This window comes from Schistocerca cancellata, chromosome 4 (assembly GCF_023864275.1).
Source record: "Schistocerca cancellata isolate TAMUIC-IGC-003103 chromosome 4, iqSchCanc2.1, whole genome shotgun sequence".
Classification (NCBI taxonomy): domain Eukaryota; kingdom Metazoa; phylum Arthropoda; class Insecta; order Orthoptera; family Acrididae; genus Schistocerca; species Schistocerca cancellata.
Genome location: NC_064629.1, coordinates 43,167,232 through 43,194,797, shown reverse-complemented (window position 1 = coordinate 43,194,797; position 27,566 = coordinate 43,167,232). Strand labels below are relative to the sequence as shown.

General features: G+C 38.7%; 1 protein-coding gene across 1 annotated transcript in view; it reads right to left on the bottom strand.

Annotated features, from left to right (window-relative positions):
- Positions 1-458: 458 nt before the first annotated feature.
- Positions 459-27,566, bottom strand: part of LOC126183265 (structural maintenance of chromosomes protein 4-like) — a 251,337-nt gene continuing 224,229 nt past the window's right edge. The window contains exons 17-21 of the mRNA XM_049925088.1: positions 18,957-19,130; positions 15,258-15,440; positions 14,862-15,094; positions 9,155-9,338; positions 459-2,858 (exon numbers count right to left, since the gene is read on the bottom strand). Of these exons, the coding sequence (XP_049781045.1) occupies positions 2,187-2,858; positions 9,155-9,338; positions 14,862-15,094; positions 15,258-15,440; positions 18,957-19,130 (1,446 nt within the window). The 3' untranslated portion in view covers positions 459-2,186. The remainder of the gene's footprint in view (positions 2,859-9,154; positions 9,339-14,861; positions 15,095-15,257; positions 15,441-18,956; positions 19,131-27,566) is intronic.

The window sequence follows — 27,566 nt, the reverse complement described above, 5'->3', positions numbered from 1 at the left end:
AAAAATGTTCGTTGCTGAGCGAGATATTTTGGTAATCAGGTGGACAACCATGGTTGGGGGGAGGAGGGAGTATGCTGCGAAATCAAGTGATTTTGATATATGGCGGTGTAAGTTTGAAGCTGTTTACCAAAGGGAAAATTTCGTTTTTCACATGCTGAGAGAGATTAGAGAGATCTATATCACATATGAATGAGATTTTTGTGCAGCATAGAGGCTTGAAAGTGATTTTCTATCAACACAGAGAGCAATGTACCTGCAGACAGTACTTGACGCAACCTTGAATGCCTCAACGCTGGACCTTAAACATCAAGTCTCACGTACCTTAAATGAGACTATAACAGAGAAATTATAGATTTGTATCATTGTTACCAAAACAGGTGAGTGACTGGTTTTCTGGTTATCATACCTACTAGCAACATTATTGGAGTACAATATCGCATGGAGAACCAAAGCAGCTCTGAAGTATGAAGCTGTTTTATCTTTATTGGTTACAAGAGCATATTATTGTAATGTCTTGTGGTTAACAAGAGCTATGTAGTTGCTGAAAGACTGAGTACATTTACTGCAAGTGATCTGATTCATAATGACCACCTTGAATTAGTTAACTTAATGGTATAGACACTAAACAATAATAATAACAACAACAATAATAGTAATAATAAACACAGCCGTGTATGGACTGAACTGAATTTCTTTGATTCAATTTGGCTGTTCTCAGAATAATCCAACTCAGTTACCATTATCTTTCCTAATGGTTAAACTGTCATTAGGGGCTCTCTTTCCTAATATGACAAATTCATTTTTATATTATTATTTCGTATCACAATTCTCTGAGAGAGGTTATTCAGGTGTGCTCTGAATACATATGTATTTGTATTTATCTGTTTGTATATCACCTTTTCCAAGTCAAGAGATTAGGGATCATCCTGGCATTTGCCTAAATGAGCATGGAAACCCACCTAAGCCCCTCACTCAAGTTAGTCCATGTACAAGAACAATTGTCATTAATTCTCAGTACAGGTTCGATCTGGGTCTCGCTCAACACGTGCGTGAAGTTATACAAGCATATGTAAAATGTACGCACGCACATGCACTACAGTCGGTGTAAAGTTGTTTTTAAAGTAAAACATATCAAAATGCATTTTTATTGAATATTTAATATAAAGACACACAATTTTTTTACACAGACAGCAATTTAGTTTAACAAAAACAGTCTTACTACATTAAAAACTGCTTTTGAAACTACATTTTTTCAGTGTCAATTCCACAAATTTTATATACCAATAATAACTAATTTTCTACTTTCATTGCATGCTTGAATCTAAGGTAATACAGTTTGTTTTCATTCCATCTAGTGATCATGAGCATAAAAAATTCAGTTTTTCCTGGAGTGTTAAAAAGAGGACATGTTACCACTTACATCAACAGTGGTAGCTGTAACACTGTAAAGTTGTTTTTAAAGTGAAGCACACCAAAATTAATCTTAGATGAATATTTAATCTAATAAGGACATCAATTTTTCACTGAGATCACAAAAAGAGCATTTATTACCTTCTTTAATAAAAAGCAGTGTCACTACATTACAAACTGCTTTGAAAACTACTTGATTTCTGTGTGTATTCCATATATTTTATATATGAGTAACAGCTAATTTTCTACTTTCATTGCACACTAGATTCTAGGTTATACAGTTTCTATGTTTTCATTCCAACTAGTGATCATTATCAGAAAATGTACAGTTTTTTCTGGAGTGTTGAAAGAGGACAAGTTATCATACATCAACAGTGACAGCTATCAATTTTTGGTCTCACACCCATGAGATCTTAATGATCATGGCAGATAGTCAAAGCTACAACTTCAAGTCCAAATGTAATTTGTACTAGTGCACATCTTCTTGTGATTCAAAGTTTGTCTTTTAATTAGTTTATCAGTCCCATCACATATAGTGCAATATTTGAAACAGAAAAACGTACAAGCACCATACTTCAAGTACTGCAAGTTGTAAACCATACATAATTAATAAAAATGTGTTATGTACAACATAATAAAATAAAGAGAGGTTCACAATCATAACGAATTGTTACTTGTACTGCATTATAAAATGAAAGGAAAGTGCACCAAGGGAATGGAAGTTATTACAACCGGAAGTGTACCGTCGAGTGTGGTGTCGTACCGTTCAGTAATTGTCAGTCTGACATTTCTTCTTTTACACTAAGACTGGCTGCATCAATTTCTGTCTTCATCTCCTGGCCTTCATCCTTTATAAGGTTTTCTTGGTTATGAAGATCTAGATCAGCATAAGAGATTTTTTTGGCTACTTTTGTTTTACCATTATGAATACCAGTTCCTTCCCTCTTCCGTTCCTTCTTCTTGACCCTCATTTCTTCCATCAATGCAGCATATGCATCTTTATCATAAGCAGCATCAATACCAGATCTTCTCCGAATTCGTTCTTCTATTTCTTGTCTGGTAGGAAGTACTGGAGAGCTCTTTTCAAGCTCCTTCATCATGGCACTGAAAGCAGTTTGAAGCACAATTTGTAGTGAAGGTTGATCACCATTATCTCCAATTCTCTTTACTTTGACTCTTCTCTTTAGTGCTTTTCTGTTGTTTGGAAGGTCCAGCAATCCATCGTCATCTTTCACTGCTTCCTCAGTTTCATTTTCTACAATTTCATATTCAATTTCCTCCTCCAGCAATTCTCTTCGAACAGGAGCTTCTATCGCATAGACGTCAGGATTTATTGTTATACTTTTTGTACAATCAAACACCTTGAAAATGCCCACAAGACGATCAGCAAGTTCAAACATGTTTGATCTTAAAGAAATAACTATGAATTGTGAATTCTTGGTGCGGTTCTGTAAACAAAAACAGAAAAAGAGTTATAATGACTTGTCAACTTTGAAATGAAGCAGGTTCCATAATAATACAGTATAAAGTTTGAAAATTTTGAGTATAATAAATCAATTGAAAAGTAACACAAAATCAAAGCACACCGATTTTCATTAAGTACAATCTAGAAATAAAATCAGAAAGGAACAGCTTATGTATCTCTGATATCTGCTTAAACATTTCTGGACCACATTCGTAATTTTAAAGTATCTTATTTTATAAAATATTGCAAGAACTCTCATTGGAAACCTTTCTTTTGAGACAGACTCAAAACGTTTTAATTAACTTGCGTCTCCAGATGTACTTCACTACCTGTGCAAAGAAAAAATAAGTTCACATTATTGTAGTTCATTAACAGGTTGTCATACCAACAATTACCTAACTTATTCCACACCTTTCACTATGAAGTCTGCATTTAATCCCGAGTCCATACCACTTTGTTAGCTGGCTACAACGTTTAAGTTGATCATTGTGTGTTCTTATGTTATTCTCTGTTTACCCCCCCCCCCCCCCCCCCCCACCCCCACAGTTTCAGGAAACTATATTGTCTCCACTGCTGCCACATTCATTTATTCCACAATCACAACTTTGGCATGTGTGTCATTCTTATGTTACAACTTATGATGTTTAAGAATACATATGCTTTACTGGGGGGAAAGGATGAACTAGTACTTAATATATTTAATACTACTGAATTTAATATACATACTGAACCTTTTTGTCACTGTGCGTAAACCACCTTTTGCAACATGTTTTAGGTGGTTTAGTGACAGGTGACAGCATTTCACTCTGTCATACAATTTTAGAAACCATTTGACAAACCAAACAGTAACTCTGATAGCACCTTCATTTAAATAATTACTAATATATAGAGTTAATCCTTTTCAATGGAAATTAGAGTTAACACAATTATTTATGCTTCAAAATTAATAACCTCCACACAAGATACTGTTCACTGTGCTTAGCTCCTTCAGCTCATACCAAGAATGGCAAGAACAAATTCAACATTTTAAGGAGGAAAAGGCTGCTACAAACAACCATTAACAATCTTCAATATCTACAAACAACCATTAACAATCTTCAATATCAGTATCAAGCTATATAATTATGGTCAATATTACAGCAATTATTGTTATCTGAAAAATATGTCTAATTTTATTTGCAAAGAGGAAAGGAATAGCAACGAACAATGGATACAATGCAGAAACAATTGTTAACTTTGAAAAATTAACATAAGTTTTTTTTTTTAATTCAACCTTTTAAACGGGCAGGTATATTGAAAACGCACAGACTGATCGTTTCTACCAAATGCAGGTGAGACTAAGAGGTTTAACTGTTTAAGTGACCCATTTTCAGAAGAATCAGTGTTAAAACTATTTTTTTAATACTGCCTCTACATTTCTAATTTAAAATTTCAGAACAATGTGAATTCACGTTCAATTTTTCCCAAAATATTTTCAAACAATTTTGATATAATACTATTCACAGCTAACATTTGCTTCAAGCAAACATAAAATACTTTCAATTTTCCATCTGTGACATCAAGTCACACAGCTTTTCTTGCATCTTTATTATCAGTACCTCCTGCACATAGTTTTATCTGGTTAGATCCATTCATTCCCTGTAAATAGAATGGATTCTAGGAAATGCAGCACTGGTATTATAAGTTCTTTGGAAAGCAAGAGGGTTGACCGGCATTCAGAAAGACTACACATACCTTCATGTTTTTGTGCCATGTCTAAAGGTATTTCAGTTGCCTTGTAAATCTAGTTTATAGTTTCAAGTTTTATTTCATATTTAATTCATTTGACAAGAGACACGAAAGTATTAAGGTGACAACAGAGAGTATGGTGGGGACAATAGTTAATATGCACATTTTCAAGATGGTGATACCACATCTTTTCCTACCTATTGTTCCCATACAATTCAGAGAAGCTTTTGGTGGTGGTGTGCCCACATCTGCGACCACCATGATGTCAACATTCATATTAGTTGCCACCAGCAAGAAGGCAATATGGGGAGACCTGCTTCACCTGATGGCAGTGCCACTGCTGGACGGGTGTTCCCAGGAGCACACTGCCAGTGTGGTCCCACACTCTTGTGAAGCTGTCCACAGTGAAGGTTTCATTCACAGATTTGAGCAGTTACTTGTTACTGTAGGACTCAACCTGGACATGTGTTCTTAGTTAATGTTCTCTTATGCTTGTGTAAGTCCAGTGCTCAGCTCACCGTCATTGTATAATTGCGTGATGGTGCCGTGAAGAAAAACTTTTAGATAGTACACTATTCCTAGAGTATGATGGATTCGGCACTTGTTCAGTTGTTACAGCAGCAGCAGCTTACTCGACAACAACAGCACATAGATTTGCTCTGTCAGTTGGTTAGGAATTCACAAAGAGCCACAAACCTACACACCTCCCTTCCACAAGTTTAAGTGCTGCTCCAGCTTTTCCATCGTTGCAGGAAGCAAAGTTAGACTTGTAAGCTTATGCGTGTCATTTGCAGCAACATTTCACAGTGTTTCTGCCAGAGGATCCGTCTTTGCAAAAGTCTTTCTTCTTGTCTTGGATTGAGGCCAAAACATTTCATTTGCTTTGAAAACTTGCTCCACTGAATGACCCAGTGACATTTCCTGAAATGTATCAGCTGCTAAGTGCATATATCTTAAGCTAACCCACATCATTGCTGCCCATATGAAGTTTCACCAGTGACAAAAGAAACTGGGCCAGTCCTATTGGGCTTGGGTGGCCAACCTCCACAGTTTAAGTTGGGAGTATAAATTTATTTTTGCTTATCATAACCATTCCTATGCAGACACTCCGAAATGTGATGCCATCATAAGTTCTGCTCTGAACACAAGCATTTGACGTGTCTTGTCAGCAACAGAACAGTTCGAGGACACAGTGGACATCACATCAGTATGTGCGTTTCTGCTGCAAAAACGTCATTCACAGGCACCCTCATCAAGCTCATAGGGTTCATGCTGTTCACTGTCTGATGGTACCCCATTCGACACAGGTTCCCCTTCTGACCTGACCGTTTCCGTGCGCACGCCCATAGCTGCTGCCCACATCCGCAGGTACGGTGCACGGCTTGTCAAACAAGGCCACCTGACAGCTGCTTGCTGTAGCAATCCGCACGGCTAATCCTCAGTTGCAGTTGTTGAGTTTGCCAAGTCTGTACTGCTACACCAATGCACAGAAAGGAGCACAAATGTCCCCAACCATTCCATTTCCAGATCGATACCAATGCCACAGTGTGTTTATTGAATCTTGAAACATATCAACACCTACGTAGCCCCGCTTTTTCCTTAATAGATCATCATTCGTTTGGTTATGGTGAGCCGCCCCATTCCATTTTGTGGCCGGTTCATGACCAACGTTGCGTATCAGCACGTCACAAGGGTAACCACACTTTCGGCAATCTACAGTGCGGTGTCTGATGAGCTTCTCATCACCCTTAAACCTATGGGCATTCCAGTGTTTTCATGCTTGGCCTTGTTCTTGGCCTAGAACAAGATGCCAAGGACAAATTAGACAGGTTCCAAAACCTTGCTATCATTGAACCAGGTCATTCTAGGCAGTGGGCTACACCTCTGGCGGTTATACATAAGCCTACAGGGGCGCTTCAATTGTGCAGGGATTTTAGGTACATCATTAACACCAATTGATAGTTGATAGCTACAGCAATCCATGCACCAACGAAATTCTCATGAAGCTAAGGCAGTGCCTTTTTCTGAAGTTTACTTGGTAGCTTTGTTTCAATTCTGCCTCTAAATGAATTATGGTTGATAACACCCCCTTCACATTATAATGATGCATGTGCCTGCCTTTATGCACCTTGAGGACACCTCCCATTTTTCACAGATTTTTAGAAAAGCTCACACAAGATATCCCATGCTCAGCAAACTACCTTGATGACGTCATTGTCACTGGTTCCTCAGAGCAGGAACCTCTCGCTAACCTTTGTATCCTGTTCACTGAACTGCAACAGGCAGTTTACAATTTGCAAAAGTCAAAGTTTTTTCGCACAGAAATCAAATATCTGGTCCACACTCTTCGAAGGGCAGAGTCAAATCTATAGAAGAGCATGTGGCACAGATTGTCAACATATCTCCACTATGCAACTTGAAAGAACTCCAGTTATTCAAAATTTCTCTCCAATACAGAACACTTGTGTAAAATGGATATTCCTTTCGTTCAGTCAGCGGACTGCAACAGAGCTTTCACCTGTACCAAACCGCCACGCCTCAATACTTTTACACCGGATGAAGAGCTTTTGGCTCGCAAAAATGCTGACGGTTTTGAACAGTCTATTGTGTGCGCCAACAAGATGACAACCAAACAATGCAATTATTCTCAAATTGAACAGGACAATCTGGCCATTGTGCACACAGTCTGAAAGTTTCAAGTCTTCCTCTGTGGCCATAAATTCCATCTCGTCACAGACAGTAAGCCACCTGTGGCACTTTTTGGCCCTCATTCACACCTTCCCGACACGACTGCGCAACGACTCTAGCACTGTGCTTTCTTTGTGAGTGCATATCAGTATAAGAGTCACTACAGATTGGAAACACAGCATAAAATGCAGCAACATTACAGCACATTCCCACAGGACCTGACCAGGTATTTGACAAATATGAGGTTTCCTGTTATCAGATTAATGGCTGTTTGCAGAAAATGATGAATTGACTTCCGGTAACAACCTAATGCACAGCCCAGGCCACCTGTCAGAATCCTGTACTCCATCATGCGGTCCAGCTTGTGTGCGATAGTTGAGCACGTGTCCTGTCTCCTCCATCACTGGCTGGCAGCTGCCAATGGCACACTTCTCCTTAGCACCGAATCAGATAACCCCAGTGTCACTGTTGTTCCTCCATTCCTGTGAGTTCACATACTTGCTCTCCTACACCATGGCCACTGGAGCACAACCCACATGAAAGTAACTGCACAGCGATTTGTCTACTGGCCTGGCATTGATTTGGAAATTGAGGTCGTTCGTGACTGCCTATGTTGAGTCGAGCAGCAGATGGCACCGCCACAGACCTTCCACTGCCCATGCCTAGTTATCCGTGAGACCACATTGGAGGAGATTAGTGTTTAATGTCCCATTGACTACGAGGTCAATGGAGACTGAGCATACACTTGGATTAGGGAAGGATGGAGAAGGGAATGAGCCATGCCTTTTCAAAGGAACTGTCCAGGCATTTGCCTTAAGTGATTTATGGAAATCTCAGAAAACCTACGCTGGATGCAATTTTGAACCATTGTCCTTCCAAATGCAAGTCCAGTGTGCTAACCACTGCGCTACCTCACACAGTGATAGCTCATATAATGAAACAGACTCGCACGCGCGTGCACACAAACCTACCTCTGAGAAAGAGATCATCAAAAACCTAACCAAGTTCTCCATATTTTTTACATAAATTTCAACGACTCTGCACCTTTACTAATGAGTAGCTACATTTACTCTTTCATTATGTACTAAATATCTGCCCTATTTCAACTCCTATGATAAAAAGGTATTTCCTGCAAGACTGTTTTAGATAATTTGTCAAAACCTATCATTATTGTATATTCCAAAGCTATTCCTGATATTTTCAACTCATAGAAATTATAGTGTGTTTTAATGTTCATTGTAATGAAATACAAATTTTTACTCAACACACATTCGAAGCATATATTGCCTGAAGATTTTTAATGGAAACATTTGCATATTTCTAAACTCTGATGACATAGTAAGCAAATTTGCCTCTACTGAATGATAACAAAATAATCTATTCCTGCATGCATTGAACACGCACAATACATTATCATACCATTAAGAGCATTTCACCTGCATTGTGGAACAGATATAGATAATGCATAAATGTGCATTACATCTTCTAATATTTTAATTGCCATCAGTATTTCATGTCTACCTCAAAACCACCTCATCTCATCTCACTGCTGGTTTCCAAAAACATATTACATCTGCATTATGCAAATGCAATTCTAGAAGTAAATGAAAATAAAATCCATCTGTTAATACCATGTTTAAAAAAAAAAAAAAAAACCATAGTTGACAAAATGCTTGACCAAGGAAAAAGAAAGTGTTTCTGGATTAACTAGGGGCTCAACTTCTTTTCGTTTTTTAAGTGCATTATGGATGAAAGAATGAAAATTTTCATGATTGAAACTATCTGTTTCGATATATCATCTACAATATTCTTCATACGGTATATGTTTTCACAATAGATTAATAACAACAAATGCAAGCTTACCTTAATGTAATTACCCACAATTGACACATTTTTGAAGTCCAATGCTGCATCGATTTCATCCATAACAAACAATGGAGAAGGTTTGTAAAAGTGCAGAGCAAATATCAGTGCAAGTGATGACAGTGTCTTCTCACCACCTGATAAATTTGATATGTTCTTCCATGACTTCTGTGGTGGACGAACACTATGATAAAGATAAATAACTGTCAAAACTTTGAATACATTTGTTGTGTAGTGTGTTGAGTTTTATTCTCACTAAAATCTACTCAGTTGCAAATGTCGACAACTAGCAGCTTTTTACACATTGTACTGCAAACTGGGAAAAGAAGTACGCAGTAAGTAAGAACAAAAATATTTAAGCATCTACTAGAAACTGGGTAACAACAGAAGGTGGAAATTGACAGACCAAACACTGGGAACTATGAGAGAACTAGTGTAAATACTCCAACTTCACTAGTTCATTTGGAAGGAGCAGTGTAATTTCATTGTCTGTAGTCGATCATTAAACAGTTTTAACAATGTACAGCATTAAAAAGAAAAACAATTCTATTGCCAAATAATTTTGTATCTTCAAAACACACACACACACACACACACACACACACACACACACACACACACACACACACACACACACAAAAAACACAAACTTTCAAACAGTGATAATGTTGTCATCAATGTGTACGAAATCTTTCACTGAATGCTCCAACTGCAGCTTATCCTGTGACGAAGCACCCTTACTCAGATCTGGTATGTCAGATTCATTTCCTTGGTATGCTTGAATGAATCCAGCTTTCTGAAGGTAGTTTGAGATGGACACGTTCACCTCTGTCTATATCCTGGCAATATAGTTCAAAGCATCTAAAATTGACATTTGAAGGAAGGCTGGGCCTTTCCCAGCCTCCACAGTTAATTGCTTCTGCTCAACGGCTTTCTTGTGGTATGTTCTGGAAGCAGCATGGATAATACCCAAATTGAAGGGCTGTACTTTGCTTGCGCAGTTTGGTGAGACTGACTGCACATTATATTTTTTGAATGTGCAGGGCAACAGTCCACCAACAAGACAATTTGCTCCTATTCTTGCACCAAGGCAAACAAATCTGCTTTTCAAATAATTCTCACGTCATCCACACTTTTTTTACACTGTTGTTCGTAGGCAATGTTTTTACATTTTTATGACAATGTGCTTTTTATTCAGCAGTCAAAAACAGTAATTTTTTCAGAGTTGTCAGCATTTGTACCTAGTTTTACTGTAAGGCAAACTTTACTTTGTTTCTCTCCATGGCAATTTTCACCTATAAAGATGAAGTGTTTCATTTGGAAGGATGCTTAAAAGGAAACTAGTTTCTTCTATGTTGAAAATGTCCTTCCATTTAAACTGCTTTAGAAGTTTTGTAATCTACCACTCCACCATTCAATAACAGATTTTATGTTTACACTGTATCCTTATCACATACAGTTTTGTACACTACATTACATTGTTTCTTGAACCTATCCACTCGTAAAATGTGGAGAAGTCCTCTGTTCGAAGCATATTGATGAACTTCAATGCCTTTTTTAATATTGTGCTGTTCACAGGGATGACTGAAGTGCGTTCTGCCTGAAACTGGTTCTTTGTAATTTCTTCGATCATCGCGTTATTTAGAGTGACGAGCAATTTCATCTTTTTAAATTGGCAAACTTACTTTCATTTTCGAAAACACAGTCTCTGTTTTGATGGTGTTCAGCACTGACACTAGTATCCCTGAACTCTGTCGACTTGCAATGTTGAACTGATTAACTGTTTCAAGAATTTTTACTGTCCCCCCCCCCTATCAAGAAGGCTTCATATCTATTTGTAATATTTTATATCTTAAAACTGTGACAAAACACTAATCTTCTACCTGAAGGAAACAGCTAATAACATAATACTTCTATCACCTACACGTGGCTACGAACAACACAACAGGGTACACACAATTAACTCTTTCAGTACAGTAGTTGATGGGAATAGCAGCATCAATTGATATCGCATCACCCTGGTCTGTAGTGCCAGCTTTGCTAGCACATCCAATGTAGTCAACTTTAGCTAGTAGATGACACTGTGTTCACTGCATATACAAATGATGAACAAAGCTATATAATTAGTTACAAATACTGTGAAGTGGATGTCCTCTGCATAGGATCAACACAAGGTGAAGTTATCACTGAAACAATATGACTATTATGATGTCGATATACTACTATTTTGTATAGCACATAGTACTGAAAGCTGAGTTTGGCAGTGACAAGACAAATGAATGTTTGACTGAAGGCACACCACCTTCAGGCTTCTATTGAAACAGTTACTCCTGTCAGCCACCAAGCCAAGTAGAGCTTGGCAGCAGCAGAAGATAAAGCAGTAGTGTCACAAACTGTTTTGACTTATCAATTCTAATTCTGCACCCAGCACTAAAGAAAGTTAACAGTGTAACTTAAAAGTCAACATCATGTCAGTGTCATTTTATGTTTTTCCCCCACAAATGTCTCATGAAGCATAAATAACGTAAAAGTTAAAAATATGTTAATGCAAAACAGGTGTAAATTAACATTGTGAACATAGGAAATTTGACAAAAGTATTAAAGTTGTGAACAGCAGGAAAACAATTCCTGGAAAGTAAAAGCAGGGTTGTATTGTATTGGCATTCTAAAGTGAACAAAACTGTGTACTTTAATATCCAGCTTTGCACTGTTAAATGAAGTCTTCTGTGGACAGTAACACATAGAGGGAAATTTGTTAAAATAGTAACACCTGGTACTATTACGTCACACAGCAACTGATTTTGTTTTTATTTTTTTATATTTATGGTACGTGAAGTTGAGAACTTAATATCAATCCCCCACACCAGTTCGCAGAACTCTAAAATTTTTTTTGAGAAAATGTCTTTGCAGTTGTCCAATCATCTGTAATATGCTGAACTAAGGTCTTTTTCTTTCAATAAAGAAATTGGCTCGGTGATAGTGCACTTGCCTCCAACGAAAAGAGGGGGAGGGGGGACGGGGGGAGGGAAGAGCCGTGACTTGGGTTCAACTCCCAATGGATTCAAATTTTTGAACGTCTGTAACTATTTCTGTTAAGTGTAAAACACATAAAGATGGAAAAAAGTTAATTTGAGATTTCTTTATTTAAAGATCATCTATAAAAGATCAGTAATTAAGAATTTATATTTGCAATGGAAACAACTTTCGTTTTCAATATGTAATAAGAAGTAAGAAGACAGCCATTTTTATAAAAATGGCAGGAGCATTAATTAGCATCTATTTCATGATTTTTATATTCAATTGAAGTAGGTACTAGAACTGAATGGAAAACAGAAGAAGAATGGAACAAGACTCGAGCCACCTATTATTTTCCCCCATCTTCGTGTAGTTTACACTTCACGGAACTGCTCATAGAACATGCACTTTCATTAACAATATGAATCTGTCAGAAATTGAACCCAGCACCCACATGACAGCCCGGCACACTAACACAGAATCATGCTGCTTCCCAAAAAATCCACGAACAACTCCCTTTAAGGCTTCCCAAGTTTCCTTTTCTTTCCCCTCCAAAACGTGGTCAAATACAGGATCCTTTATAGGTTCTCGAACTTGGGGCTCAATGAAAATACCTTCCTTTAGCTTTTGTATCACTTAATTTCAGAAATTTCTCTTATGTTCTTAAATGCCTGTCCTTGGCTCGTAATCCTTGACAAAATTTCTCATCCAACCCAGCTTGATATGCAGGGGTGGAAGAATAACATCTATTTAGTCCATGGGAGGCTTGGGTATGAAATTTTTCTCACTAGGATTAAGATTTCTCGCACGCTAGTCTGCTTTAACATAATGCGATTTCCTATCCCTACTGCCCCACATACATAAGCGGCGGCAATGTTTTGTGTACCCCAGTTGCATTCCTAAAGTATGGCAATGACTTTTACGTCGCCACAGATTTTCCACTTGTGTTCACGATTTTGATTTAGGCTTGGAGCGCTGTCATATTTGCACATGTTTCCTTCATGTGAACTGTATGACCAACAGGAATAGAAGAAAGATGGCTGCCACTGTGAAGTAACATAGCTTTCAAACTAAGCTTGAAGGAGTCTATGAATAAGCCCCATTCAGTTGGATCTTGGTTCAAGTTCAGAGATTTCATCAAGCCATTAATATCACATCAAGTAAGATTGTTTTTCTTCTCCAAAAAGGGAAGCAGTTCCATGTGACTTTTCTGTACTGTGAGACTGTGACATAACGTTCAAGAAAATTCGATTGCTGTAGGTGAGACCCAAGAATTTCTACCTACTCCTTTGACAGCTCAGGGTCTCTAATGAGATCACTCAATTCCACTTGACTCAGTCTGTGTGTTTTATCATCATTTCCCTCAAAATCAGGGTCACCGGATGTGGAAGGCTTGCTTGGTTCTAGTTCTTCTTCTCATTGTTACACACTGTCTTTATTTCCTACTTCAAGCACACTATTTTCAGGTGGAGTAGAAACTGGTAAACTACCCAAATGGAGAACAGGTCAATCAGCAGATCAAAGACTCTGGTACTGAACAGTTCTTTTCTTCATAGACAATCCTGCCTTTATAGGTGGAGTCAAACAGAAGAAGCAGTCATCTGTATGGTTTGTAGGCTCAAACCAAACCACAGGCACAGCAAAAGCCATAGATCATTTCTTATTTTTCAGCCATTCTCACAGTCTAACTGAACATGCGTTGCAACATATATGTGGAACCCAAGACTTATCCTGGTGCCCTACTTTCATACTGAAATAATGCTGATAGGCAGTTTTCACAAGAGGCATCTGATTGTGTTTCTGTGAGGAAAATGTTATTTCACCAAGAATGTAACATAAATTCATCTTATTTACACATTTTTGTGGCATTTTTATGAATTTTACACTACAAAAGTACTCTAAAACTAGAAATTCTGCTTCAGTTTCCGCAGAAACTATATGAAACTCAGTCAGAGCAACAGTATCTATGTTTATGACTTACAAACAGCTTAAGAGCATTTGTGTTTTGTTATTGGACAGATGTGCCAACTCGAAAAACAAAATTTCCCCCAAACTCAAAATGTTGACTATAAAAATGAAATGTCATTATCTCCAAAGCAGTACCTAATTTGTCATTTTTATCGTGAGTTTTTAATTCAGCAGATGGAAATATATACAAATTAATTATTTGTGAACCCGAAGCATTTTAATTGTTGGCCAGTGTAATTTGAGTTGTGAGCTTCACGTATCATAAATATAAAGAGATTACAAAAGTCCAATTGTGTGCGGTCCCTTCATTATTTTAACAGAAAATAACATAGCCCCCATTTCACAACCTAAACACAGTTTATTTGGGAACCATGTACACTTGGCAATACTTTTATTATAGAAGCAACTAGAGTAATGGAAAATGTTGGTGGAATATAAATAATGAAAGGAATAATGGTAACAACTCCAGGTATAGTTGGGACATTCAGTCACCAACAGCACAGCAGAATATTTAATAAGATTGACCATTTACAAATGCACGATTACTGTTATACAAAAGGCAGTAACTTTTTATTTATGGAAGTATAAAAAGCAATAAATTTATCTGCAGCTGCTACACCATATCTGACATGTAAAACATAATCCCATTAGAAAAGTATATTGTTAGAAGTACAAAGTGCTTAACATACAAGCAGTTTAAGAAACCCTGTACCACAAATGTTACCTGAAAACTATTCCTTCTGTGAAGGGATCCATTGAATCAACAAGTTCAAATTCAGCATCCCCACCAAGGGTTATCATCTGATAAAGTTCCTTCAGTTTCCTGGTTATGATAGTGTATCCAGTCATAAATTCCAGAATGCGTTGTTTTCTTGCTTCATCATAGAGAAAAAGAGCTTTTTCTTGTAATAGCCTAACCTCATCAAGCTCTGCAAAACGTTCCAGGAACAGCCTCTCCTAGACAGTTAATTTCATTGCAACAGTGTTAACATTTGTTCAGTCATCACACAACTGAGCATATAAGCTGAAAAATCTTAACTATTTAACGAAAGGGCATGAATACCGCTTCTGAGCAATGGTTATGTACAAACACACACTATTCAACACAACTTATCCTCACCTTTGCCATGTACTCCTCTAATATTGCAAAATCTGGTTTCTCTTGTGGTAGTGTACCTTCCAATACAGCAAGCTTATACTGCAGTTGGCTTACATCGAGTTGGTCAATTTGCTCATCTGTCAAAGTAGGAAGCTGAAGGTTTACTGTTTCACCAGGAATTGGGTTCATTTTTAAGGACTTCATCTGAAAATAACAAAGGAAATGTATAAAAACACTTTCCATATTTTCTGACACTGTAAATGCAGTTTGTCAAAACAGCATGCCAATGGACATTACAGCATATAAGAGTTAATGCAATATGAGTGAGCGGTATACATATGTGAGAGACCTTAACTTTTCCCGGCGAATTGAATGTTCAAGTAACTTACAGCTTTGCTGCTGGATGACGTCGTCCACCACTGCCGATATTTCGACAGGAGCACATCCTGCCATTCTCAAGGCACAAATGCAGGGAGGAAGAAATGTGCAAGGAAATTTAATACCTCGGTTCACAGAGGAGAAAAAAGGAAGATACCGAACACAGAACAAGTGTCAACACAAACAAAGATAACCAACCTCGGAAATATCATTGGTGACTGTTAATCAACAGGTGAGGCAGCACTAATTCTGTCCCTCTGTTTTTTGATGAGAGACAGAGCTGGATTCCAAGCAGCATTTAAACAAAATCCACCATCTCTGTTAATAAGGTTGCTTGATAGTTTGATTTCAACTGCTCCCTTAATAATACTATCCCAATAGCTGGACGTGCAAGCCAGAATCTCCATGTTGTTGTATTCCATAGGATGACCGGTGTCAAGGCAATTTTCTGCAATAGGGGATTTGCTCGGCTGTTTTAAGCGTGTGTGACGCTTATGTTCAATAAACCGGTCTTCCACAGTTCTGATTGTCTGACCAATATAAGACATGCCACAACTGCAAGGAATATGATAAACACCAGCCTTACGCAAACCAAGATCATCTTTTACGGACACCAATAGGGCCTTAATCTTAGAAGGTGGTCGAAAAACACATTTCGCATCATATTTCCGCAAAATACGGCCTATCCTGATGGAAATGCTTCCTGCATAAGGCAAAAAGGCCGTAGACTTAGGTGCCACTTCGTTACTATCGTCACTCACCCGTTGCACAGATGGCTGATAGTGCAACACACATTTGATCTGCCTCTCACTATAGCCATTCTGACGAAAGGTGACAGATGTGATAGCTCAGCTGCCAAACTTTCAGGGTCTGAGAAAACGTGGGCCCTGTGAACGAAGGTACAAAGTACTCCATCACGCTGAGCTGGATGGTGACAACTATCAGCTCGCAGATACAAGTCAGTGTGAGTGGGCTTCCTATAAACAGAATGTCGCAACGTACCATCAGTCTTCCTTTTGACCAACACATCAAGGAAGGGAAGACATCCATTCTTTTCCACCTCCATAGTGAACTGAATATTCTGGTGGATTGAATTCAAGTGTTCCAAAAACCTATTTAAATTCTCACTACCGTGAGGCCAAACAACAAAAGTATCTTCTACATATCTGAAAAAACACACAGGTTTCAAGGTCGCTGACTCCAATGCACGTTCCTCAACGTTCTCCATAAACAAATTGGCCACAATAGGTGAAAACGGGCTTCACATTGCAACTCCATCAGTCTGTTCGTAGTACTGACCATTGAATAAAAAGTAAGTGGAAGTCAGCACATGTCCAAACAAATTTGTTAACTCGATACCAAACTTAATCTGAATTAGCTGTAACGAATCAGAGAGAGGACGCGAGTGAAAAGAGAAACCACATCAAAACTGACTAAAATATCAGAGCAATCCCTGCAATCGACGTAAGAAATCTGCAGAGTTCTTAATGTGGTGTTCACAGCTACCTAGTAGTGGGCTCAACACACTATCAAGACGTTTGGCTGCACAATATGTCGGAGCACCAATATTAGGAACAATAGGCCTCAACGGGACAGCCTCTTTATGGACCTTAGGGAGGCCATATAATCCAAGTGGTACAGCACAGTAAGAATTAAGACTCTTTATAGTCTCCCGTGACAAAGAACTTTTCTTCAGGAGGTTATTTGTCTCTCTCTCTCTCTCTCTCTCTCTCTCTCTCTCTCTCTCAACACTCTTAGTAGGGTCAGCACTGATTCTGTGATACGTAAAATCAGAACGTAGACATTGCATCTTTTGAATGCAATCATGCTTGTTCAACAAAACAGTGGTATTACCCTTGGCCACAGGTAAAATAACAATATCAGGGTCCATTCTGAGTGAACATAAAGCAGCCACATCAGCTGCTGTAAAGTTACACTTACGTGGATGGGCCCCAGTCAACACACAACAAGCTTCCCTCCTAACCTCTTCCGCAGCCTTGGAAGGTAGTTTATAAACAGCCTGTTCAACAGAACTAATAAAATCGACTGGCAAACTCTTAGGTGTCGGTGTGAAGTTCAAACCTTTCCCCAGCACAGACAAAGCTGAGTCGTCAATTGTTTTCTCAGTGAGACTGATCACAGAACGTCGATAATTAAAATTAGAATTAGACACTGAGCCAAGGAAACGTTCAAACTTCGCCGAATGACAAGCAGTTACAGATTGAAATTCCCAGTCAGACTGCGACAAAGAGGCACCATCCCCCCAATCCCAAGAAAATGGAGGAACATTAGACATCATCATTAAATGAAGCTGATATAATTCCTTAGAAACAAAATCTAATTGACGGCGAGTATAGTGGATTCTTTCATGAACAAGAGACATCATCATTAAATGAAGCTGAAATAATTCCTTAGAAACAAAATCTAATTGACGGCGAGTATAGTGGATTCTTTCATGAACAAGAGCTAAGTACAGTTTTTTAATGCTAATGACCTAATAGTTAGGTGTACAGCATAAACAATAAATTCACAGCTGCAGTGAAAGATTCACTCTGTATGGAAGATACCTTTTACTTTATAACGATTACTTAGTATCAAATGAAGTACAGTTAAATCTTAATCCTTGTTTATGACTCATATGAAAATATTTCATGAAAGTAAAAAAAAAAGAGGGTAAGGCATCTGTTCCCTGGAATAAAGGTAAGTTTTTTATAATGTGGTTTCCCATATTATTAGCATTACAAGGAAGTAATTTTGGAGTGAATCTGTTTATCACAATAAAAACTATGCTGACGCAATGCTCAAAAAGGAGTTTTAGTTTCTACATGATTGAAACTAGGGTATTTATTGTTTTAATTAATGTAGACAGAAAATATGACTTTCGCGGCAGCATTATGCCAAACTGGATATTTCAAGATGCAGTGTTGGACATTTATAAAACACAAAAAAGTGTCCAAAATTATTTTCACTAATTTAGCTCATTTTCACATATTGTTTTTCTAACATTTAGTTCTTACTTGGTTCAGATTACAAAGAAATTCATATTAATTCATTGCATAGCAAGATAAATAAATACTTGTCTAATGACAGTCAGTAGTTGAATATTCAGACAAAACTGACTGAAGCCAGAAACAGAATACAACATTGCAAAAAAAAAAAAAAAAAAAAAAAAAAAAAAAATAATAATAATAATAATATTAAAAAAATTAATCGCCCAACTGTAATTCAATAATGAAGAACAATTTTTTCCCTAAAGATATGAGGGAATGAGACTACTAATAGAAGTAACTTTTCCAATTATTAAGCAACATACCAAAAATGTAAACCTAAATACCAACTTACTGTCTTTTTCATTCCAGGAAATTTGCCTTTATATTCTGCTATAGTTCTCTGTTTGACATCAATATCACCTTCAATTTCTTGTGCTTCTGCTCTTCTTTCAAACTCTGTCTTTTCTATATTTTCAATCTCCATTTGTAAAGCTGAAATCTTTGCCTCTCTGTCTGAAATTTCCTCCTGAAAAGAATGATAAGAAACACACACAAAATATAACTATCATGTTAGCTGCAGTACAACAATAAATACTAAAATGCCATGAAGATATTTCAGCACTTTATCATTACTGAAAATAAAGCTGAGTAAAGTAATCAAGGCAATATCATTACACGAAAATTTAATCGAAAACAATTTTCAGGCAACTACTGAATAATGCATAGATAATTCAGCACAGGATTATTTGCAAACAAGCAATTATTGGGATGCAAACCACTATTTGTGAAAAATGATCACTACAGCTGAAGAATGTAGCTTGCACAATACTTAAGATGGGCATATGGCAACTGTTGGAATGTCAATGGCAAGGAAAAATCCTCAGCCTCACAATGAGGTCACAACACACTGTAAAGTGAGGAGATTCCATCCCTTAACTTACATTCTGGAAGATCTGCTAACTACCAAGCTACATACTGTTGTAAGCTCTTCATTGGATTCAAAAAAATTCCAACCACATTATATTTAGATAATGACTGGTGTGGGTTTTGGAATGTCAAATATAGTAGGTACTCCACAAATTCAGATCTCAAATAACTCAGTTTCCAAACTGTAAATTATTTTTGTAGGCAAATGCATTGTCCTGAAGAATTACAATTTATTTCCTTTACCATCCAGAGACCTTCCCTCTCCTGCAGAAATGTATAACACTTACGTGTCTGTCCAGTTTTAAAGTCAACTGACGAGGATTCAGGCAAACTGCAGTGGTATAGGTTCCCATGGTTAGCAGCATGACTTAATTTGTTGTCCGTTCACTACTCCCCTCCTTGTACCCATCCTATTCTCAGCCAAGCCAGTATCGCTGTTTTCCCTCCTGCCCTTCTGTAATACTGTGCTGAGCAGATGTGAAAAACAAACTGCAATATCTTCTAGGGTAAGGTCGTATGCAGCACCATCAACTAATAGATAACTAGAAGACTGCAATCGCAATTCAGTTAAATTCTCAAACTTCTGCTTGCACCACGTTCTAGTTATGCATGACTTAATTTGTTGTCCGTTCACTACTCCCCTCCTTGTACCCATCCTATTCTCAGCCAAGCCAGTATCGCTGTTTTCCCTCCTGCCCTTCTGTAATACTGTGCTGAGCAGATGTGAAAAACAAACTGCAATATCTTCTAGGGTAAGGTCGTATGCAGCACCATCAACTAATAGATAACTAGAAGACTGCAATCGCAATTCAGTTAAATTCTCAAACTTCTGCTTGCACCACGTTCTAGTTATGTCTGATGGTACTACCTCCAAAATGTGTCTTCCTTTTAGTCTCGTGATAACAATTATCATCAATTTGATATCTGTTGTTTGTTAGACATTTAATTCTATGTTAGTTTTCTTTCTTGTTTCACCTGAATGTCACTATCTTGTTCTAAACCTGATTAAGAGGTGGTAATGTTTTTACCTGCTATTCTAATATGTGAACAATGAACAAATTTCTCATTTGCAAACCCACCTGGTAAAACATTACAGTATGTCATAATGAAACCAAATACTGAATTGCGCTCAGATTTAAGTAACATTTCTTGAAGGGCAACATTTTCGTCTTTCAATGCTAACTTTGCTTAACAAGCCCCATAAATGTTTGAACGCTGTGAGAACTTTTATTTCATGCTTATTTGTATATAAGAAGAGTTTGTAAGATAACAGCATTAAATTCTTGTGGTGGCTAGTTCACAGTTTCCCATGCATCCCTTTCAGCAGCACTGTGTAAATCAAATGTCACGTGACTGTTCGAGCAAGGTCGATATCGTGTCAAACTCTTCAGTGTATCGAGATAATCGAACCTGTTTGAGCATGAGTATCATTTGCCCTACTCACCCTTTTGAATTCTTCAGAATAAATCTGCCTATGACATCACTAAGTCCAAGCCCTACCAGTAAATGTAAGACGATGCCTGTATCTATCTATTAAACAATGTTAACAATGTAAACATGATGACCTCAGCAGAAATAGTTTCATATGCTAATATAAGACAATCTCTTAGTTTTCGAAGGATGACTTTGAGAAAAACCATCTTATAATCAAGTAAATACGATAGCTATTTTGCCATAGAAGCCCTTGAGTTAGAGTTTTGGGAACTGAGTGTTAAATGAAAGTTAATTATTTTTCGTCATGGGGAAATTCCAATTTAATATAGCTCATCTTTGAATTTAGCAGTTTTTCAAATAGTCATACCAATAAAAGTAAACACACTTGACACAGACTCCATCAAATCAGACACTTTTAAGGACCCTGCAGAAGCTGGCAAGCCTGGTAAGTACAGTTTTACATTTTGACAGCTCCAGCTCTGTTCGTAAGCTGTCTCCGTAGATGTGTATTGACCCATTTCTCAATATTCACAATGTCACAAGAATAAGTTTTTCATTTGCTTTATTTCATTTCATATTCATGAATACAAATAAGTTCCACATTTGAACATAAGCATTCTTATAAATGAGCTTTTATGAAACCTTGTTACTTCTGTGAGATTTCTACCGCAGCAGATGATTGATACGAATCATGTTATCCACATTGCAAGCAATAGGTGAAACTTTTCTGCTGCACCAAATTCCCCCTTCCTGCCACCCAACTTCATCTGTGTTTCTTCCACTGCCCCTAGGCCAATAATAGCACCTGCTACAACATTTGCAGCTGGTATATTCAGATTTCACCATTTGTTTCAGTCTATTTTAGTACTCCTGTAAAGCACCAGGTTAAATATACAATGATGAAGCATGTTCACCACACCATAAAGTTCAAAAGAGAAGCGATTTCTCTGGTTGAAAAAATGTCATACCGCGCTGCAGGTCAGCGATACCAGATTGACAATAGACACATGAAACAGAGACAGCAAATGGAATAACTTTTAGCTTGTCCCAGGGGGCGAAAAAAATTCTGTGCCAAAATGTGGCCACTATCATACTTTAGAATTTGTGAAGAATGATTATCTCATGGTGTAGTGACAGAAGTGCTTACCCGCGAGTGCACGAAGTATGTTAAAGCACACGAAGTTGCTCCACAGTAAAATATCACAAATTTCAAATGAAGCTGTACTTGGGTTGTCCATTTCATGAAACCTTGTGAATTTTCACAGCTACATCTGCACGATTGCTCTGTTATTCACAATAAAGTGCCTGGCAGAGGTTTGAACCACCTTCAAGCTGTCTCCACTGTTCCACTCTCTAACGGCACCCGGGAAAACGAGCACTTAAATTTTCCTGTGCAAGCCCTGATATCTTGTATTTTATTGTGATGATCATTTCTCCCTAGGTAGGTGGGTGCCAACAATGTTTTTGCAACTGGAGGAGAAAACTGGTGATTGAAATTTCATGAGAAGATCCCATTGCAATGGAAAACTCCTTTGATTCAAGGATTGCCACTCCCATTCACGTATCATGCCTGTGGCAGTATCTCCCCTATTTTGCAATAATACAAAATGAGCTATGCTTCTTTGAACATTTTTGATGTCATCCGTCAGTCCCACCTGATGTGGATCCCTCACTGCACAGCAATACTTCAGAATAGGGTGCACAAGCGTGGTGTAAGCAGTCTCTCTAGTAGACCTGCTGCACCTTCTAAGTGGTCTGCCAATGATTGGTACTCATGTGAATAATTTCACACTTTTGTTTATTCAGGGTCAATTGCCATTTTTCGTGCCATTCAGATATCTTTTCTAAATTTTCTTTTGCAATTCGTTTTGGTCATGTGATGACTTTGGTAAATGACAGCATCATCCGCAAACAATCAAGAGGTCTACTCAGATTGTCTCCTATGTTGTTAATATAGATCACGAACAATAGAGGGCTTATAACACTTCCTTGGTGAATGCTGGATATTGCTTCTGTTTTACTCAATGACTTTCCGTATATTACTACAAACTGTGACCTAGCCGACAGGAAATCGCTAATCCAGTCCCACAACTGAAGCGATATTCCACAGGCCCGCAGTTTGGTTGGAAGACACTTGTGAGGAACAGTGTCAAAAGCCAACTGGAAACCTGAAAATATGGAATCAATTCAAATTCTAATTATCTTTTTGGTCAGATAGGTTAATGTGGACCAGACTCCAGTGTATTTCGATATGCCAACGAATTACACAGTAGAACTAAAAGGGCACAAAGATATCACGATACTGTCCAACGGTTGTGCAAAGCAGCACATGTCTGTCATGCTTTCTCGCACAGCCAATGGCCTTAAACTGCCATGATTCGTGGTTTTCAACTGCAAGATGTTACCGAAGTCCGAGGTCCTTTCTAAAGCTGTTATTTACGTGCTAACAAAATTAGCTGGTTCACAGAGAATACGGTATTAGAAGGGATTGAACTTTTATGCCAAATGTCATCCTGGTGGTTTGCTAGGTGTGCCAAATATGCTTGTACTAGATTCGTATGCAGGTCACACAACTCGGCTGCAAAGAGAGAATTAGTAGAGAGTAGAATGGACTTTGGTTTAACTCCAGGACGGATGATACTAATTCTACAGCCATTAGATATTTCTTTAAACAAACCACATAAGATCAAACTTCAAAATATGTACACACAATGGTTAACAAATGAAGATAGGTAATTACAGGATGCGTCAAGCGTGCAAGCTTGTCTGAAGTCTACGAATAGATTGACCAATTTCAGAAATGAATACCGAATGAAACTGTCCACCATACATTTAAAAAATGCTACATTTCTGATGTGCTTGATGGCAAAGAGGACAATACTCTCTACGAAGGGAGTAGTGCCAAGAAATCCAGTGGTGACGGCTGCGAATCATCTGAGTAATGATTAAAAACATACTGTTTACGATAGTTCAACAAAGTTTGTTTTGTACTTTTGATTTTCATTTTGAAGTATATATGTGATGGTTTTCAGGCAGTCAGTGTACCTAGGCTACTATTAACGATAAGACACGGTGTGCATTTCTTATGTGGTGTTTGTGTGACAGTTACTTTACATCTTTTTGTTATACTGTGTGTTGCAAATTTGTATTCTTGTTTACCACATTATTGGGGGGCTTTTCTGTAGCACAGGTCTATTTGGTCTACTGTATGGCTGTGGGTGCCTCTTCCTCAGAGAAAACGTAGTGTCCTCCAAGATTACAAAAGAGGTTGACATTCTTAGGAGGCTTTATTCTAGCATTTCACAGACCATATAAGAAAACATGAAAAATCCCAACTGCGTTCATGTATGTTGTGCAGCAAGATTCTCCTCACCACTCTCAGCTCACTTGCATGTAGTTTCTAATTATAGCCACCCATATTCTAGGCAGCCGTACACTAACTTGTTTGTCAAAGAACACTGATGTAGGAGACTTTGCAGGAGAAAGATTTTCTCCAGTGACGAGAGTACTTACAGTTCAGGCTTTGTACAGTTCACTTATGCTGGAAATGATTCAGTGTAGATGAATTATATTGTTTACAATATTATGAGAAGGAAAGTTGCGACTCATCGTACAGCGGAGATGCTGAGTTGCAGATCGGTACAACAAAGACTTTCACAATTGAAGCTTTCGGCCATTGGCCTTCGTAAACAAAACAAAACAAAACAAAACACACACACACACACACACACACACACACACACACACACACACACACACACACACACACGTTGTGTCTACCTGCGACTCAGCATCTCCACTATATGGTGAGTAGCGACTTTCCTTCTCATACTATTGTTACATTCCATCCTGGATTTTCCATTATTTAATTATATGGTTTACAATGTTACAGTAATCTAATAAAGTACCCTATTTAAACCCTACCAGAGACAATACGAATCATAGTCTCGAATACATAGTTTCTTTTCGCCAAATTTATATCCTTCAAATCAAGTATGATACTCTGCTGAGCCAAAATGTAACTTTCTTGAATAAAAAAACTACAATTGAAAGAAAAAAGTACATTTCATGAGATTCATATGATATGGAAAGACTGAAGTACAATGCTAACATGAGCTGTGGTACAGTCTGGAGAAGTCTTCGTGGCCCCAGCTGCCCTAGTTCCACTCTGAATATTTCAACAGATATCATGAATTTGCACTGCTGTCAATGTTAGCAATAAAACAATGATTTTAAGTGGCCAGCAGACTAAATTTAATTCCATGTGCGTTACCACAAATAAGCACCACTTCTCGAAAATCCCTGAGAGGTGGGCCACTTTACTTTATCCATCATACAACGAGCATATTTGTTTCTATTTTTGCAAGTGCAGTTTGATATGAGGGTAATAGCACCTTTGAGCTGGTGTTCAGCAAGGGAGCTAAATAAATATGAAAGCTGCCGAGACACTGATATACAGTTCAGGGATAACAAATGGTCCAATGGAGGTCACTAGCCTGTTCGTGGGGATGAAGACTGCAATAATCAGCATCAAACTCTGTGGGATACCATTCTCTTGCACCCATGGGGATGAGAGTAATGCATTAACTTTAACCCAAAACTAAAGCTAGGATAAAACTGACAAAAACAGACAAGGAGCCTTGAAAGCCAGATTTGGAAGGTAAATAAAATGTGATGGCACCAAGAAGTGTATGTTATGTAGGTCAAAATACACTGCGACGTGGTGTTGACATTTAGAGAAAGCCCATCCGACAAATGTTTCCAACTTACCAAGATTGTTAGTTGTGGATGTTGGTTGGTTGGTTGGTTGGTTTAAAGGCAGGAGAAGGGACCAAACTACGAGGTCATCAGTCCCTTGTTCCTAATAAAACAATGCCATAAGTGTGAGAATAAGATGGACGAAACTTATAACACAAAACGGAAAGAACGGAAAAGCCACAAGAACGAAGGGAAAATTAGAAGTCTGCCGCAAAGCGGCAGAAAGTCAGCAGTCCAGCAAGAGGTGGACGACTGTCACCTGGGAGGCACAGCGACACTTAGATGGGTCTTCGCGACGGAGTAGGTAACCATGCATTAGCCACGTATGGCCAATGCAGAGCTGGCAACTGACAGCTGATTCCCTGCGAGAGGCCTGCATGGAAGGCTTCCACACATTCATAGTCTCCTTAATGACATGCAATTTGTTGTGCGTGCTGTTATGCCATTTCGTCTCCTAAAGCCAGAAAACTACGGTGTAAGACAGAACACAAGCCAGCTTTGGAGATGCCTATCTCCGGAAGCGGTTTCCGCACCGCCTGTTTGGCCAGCCTGTCGGCAAGTTCGTTGCTGGGAAATCCGACATGCCCTGGGGTCCACACAAACACCACGGAACAGTGGGGCTATTCCAGGGCATAGATGGACTCCTGAATGGACGTTACCAGAGGGTGGCGAGGGTAGCACTGGTCGATAGCTTGTAGGCCACTCAATGAGTCAGTACACAGGAGAAATGACTCCCCAGCGCATGAGAGGATGTACTCAAGAACACGAGATATGGCCGCCAGCTCTGCAGTGAAAACACTGCAACCAACTGGCAAGGAGTGCTGCTCAATATGTCCTCCATGAACATACGCGAAGCCTATGTGACCATCAGCCATGGAGCGGTCGGTGTAAACCACTACAGAGCCCCTGAACACGTCAAGAATCGAGAGGAAGTGACAGTGGAGAGCGGCAGGGTGAAAGGACTCCTTAGGGCCACGGAAGAGGTCCAGACAAAGCTTCGGCCGAGGCGTACACCATGGAAGTATACGTGAATGGACCACAAGTAGAGGTGGTAAAGGGAAGGACTCCAGCTTAGAGAGAAGGGACTGCACGCATACAGAGAAGGCGAGATGGAGGGGCAGACAGCTGCTGCTAGATCGTTAATGGCCACTAAAATTAAAGAGAGACTCAATACAGAGCCCTGTGGGACACCATTCTCCTGGATATGGATGGGACTATGGGAGTTACCAACTTGGACACGGAAAGTACGGAGAGACAGGAAGTTTTGGATAAAAATCAGGAGTGGTCCCCGGAGACCCCACTAGTACAATGTGGCAAGGATATGATTTTGCCAAGTCGTGTCGTATGCTTTACGTAAGTCAAAAATGACGGCAATAAGGTGTTGCCATCTGGAAAATGCTGTTTGGATGACACACTCAATGGACACAAGATTATCAGTGGTAGAGCGACCCTGGTGAAAGCTGCCCTGACATGGAGCCAGCAAGCCACCCAACTCCAGGACCTAACCCTATCGCCGACATACCATACGTTCCTGCAGCTTACAAAGAACATTGGCGAGTCTGATGGGCCGAGAGCTATCCAGATCAAGCCGGTTTTTACCAGGTTTGAGCACTGGAATGATGGTGCTCTCCCACTTTTGTGATGGAAAGACACCATCATACCAGATCCTGTTGATGACGAAAAGATGTCGCTTGTATTCAGATGAGAGATGTTTAATCATCTGGCTGTGGATGCGATCAAGCCCAGGAGCTGTGTCGGGGCAATATTCAAGGGCACTGAGGAGCTCCCACTCTGTAAATGGGGCTTTATAGGATTCACTGCAGTGTGTAGTGAATGAGAGGAT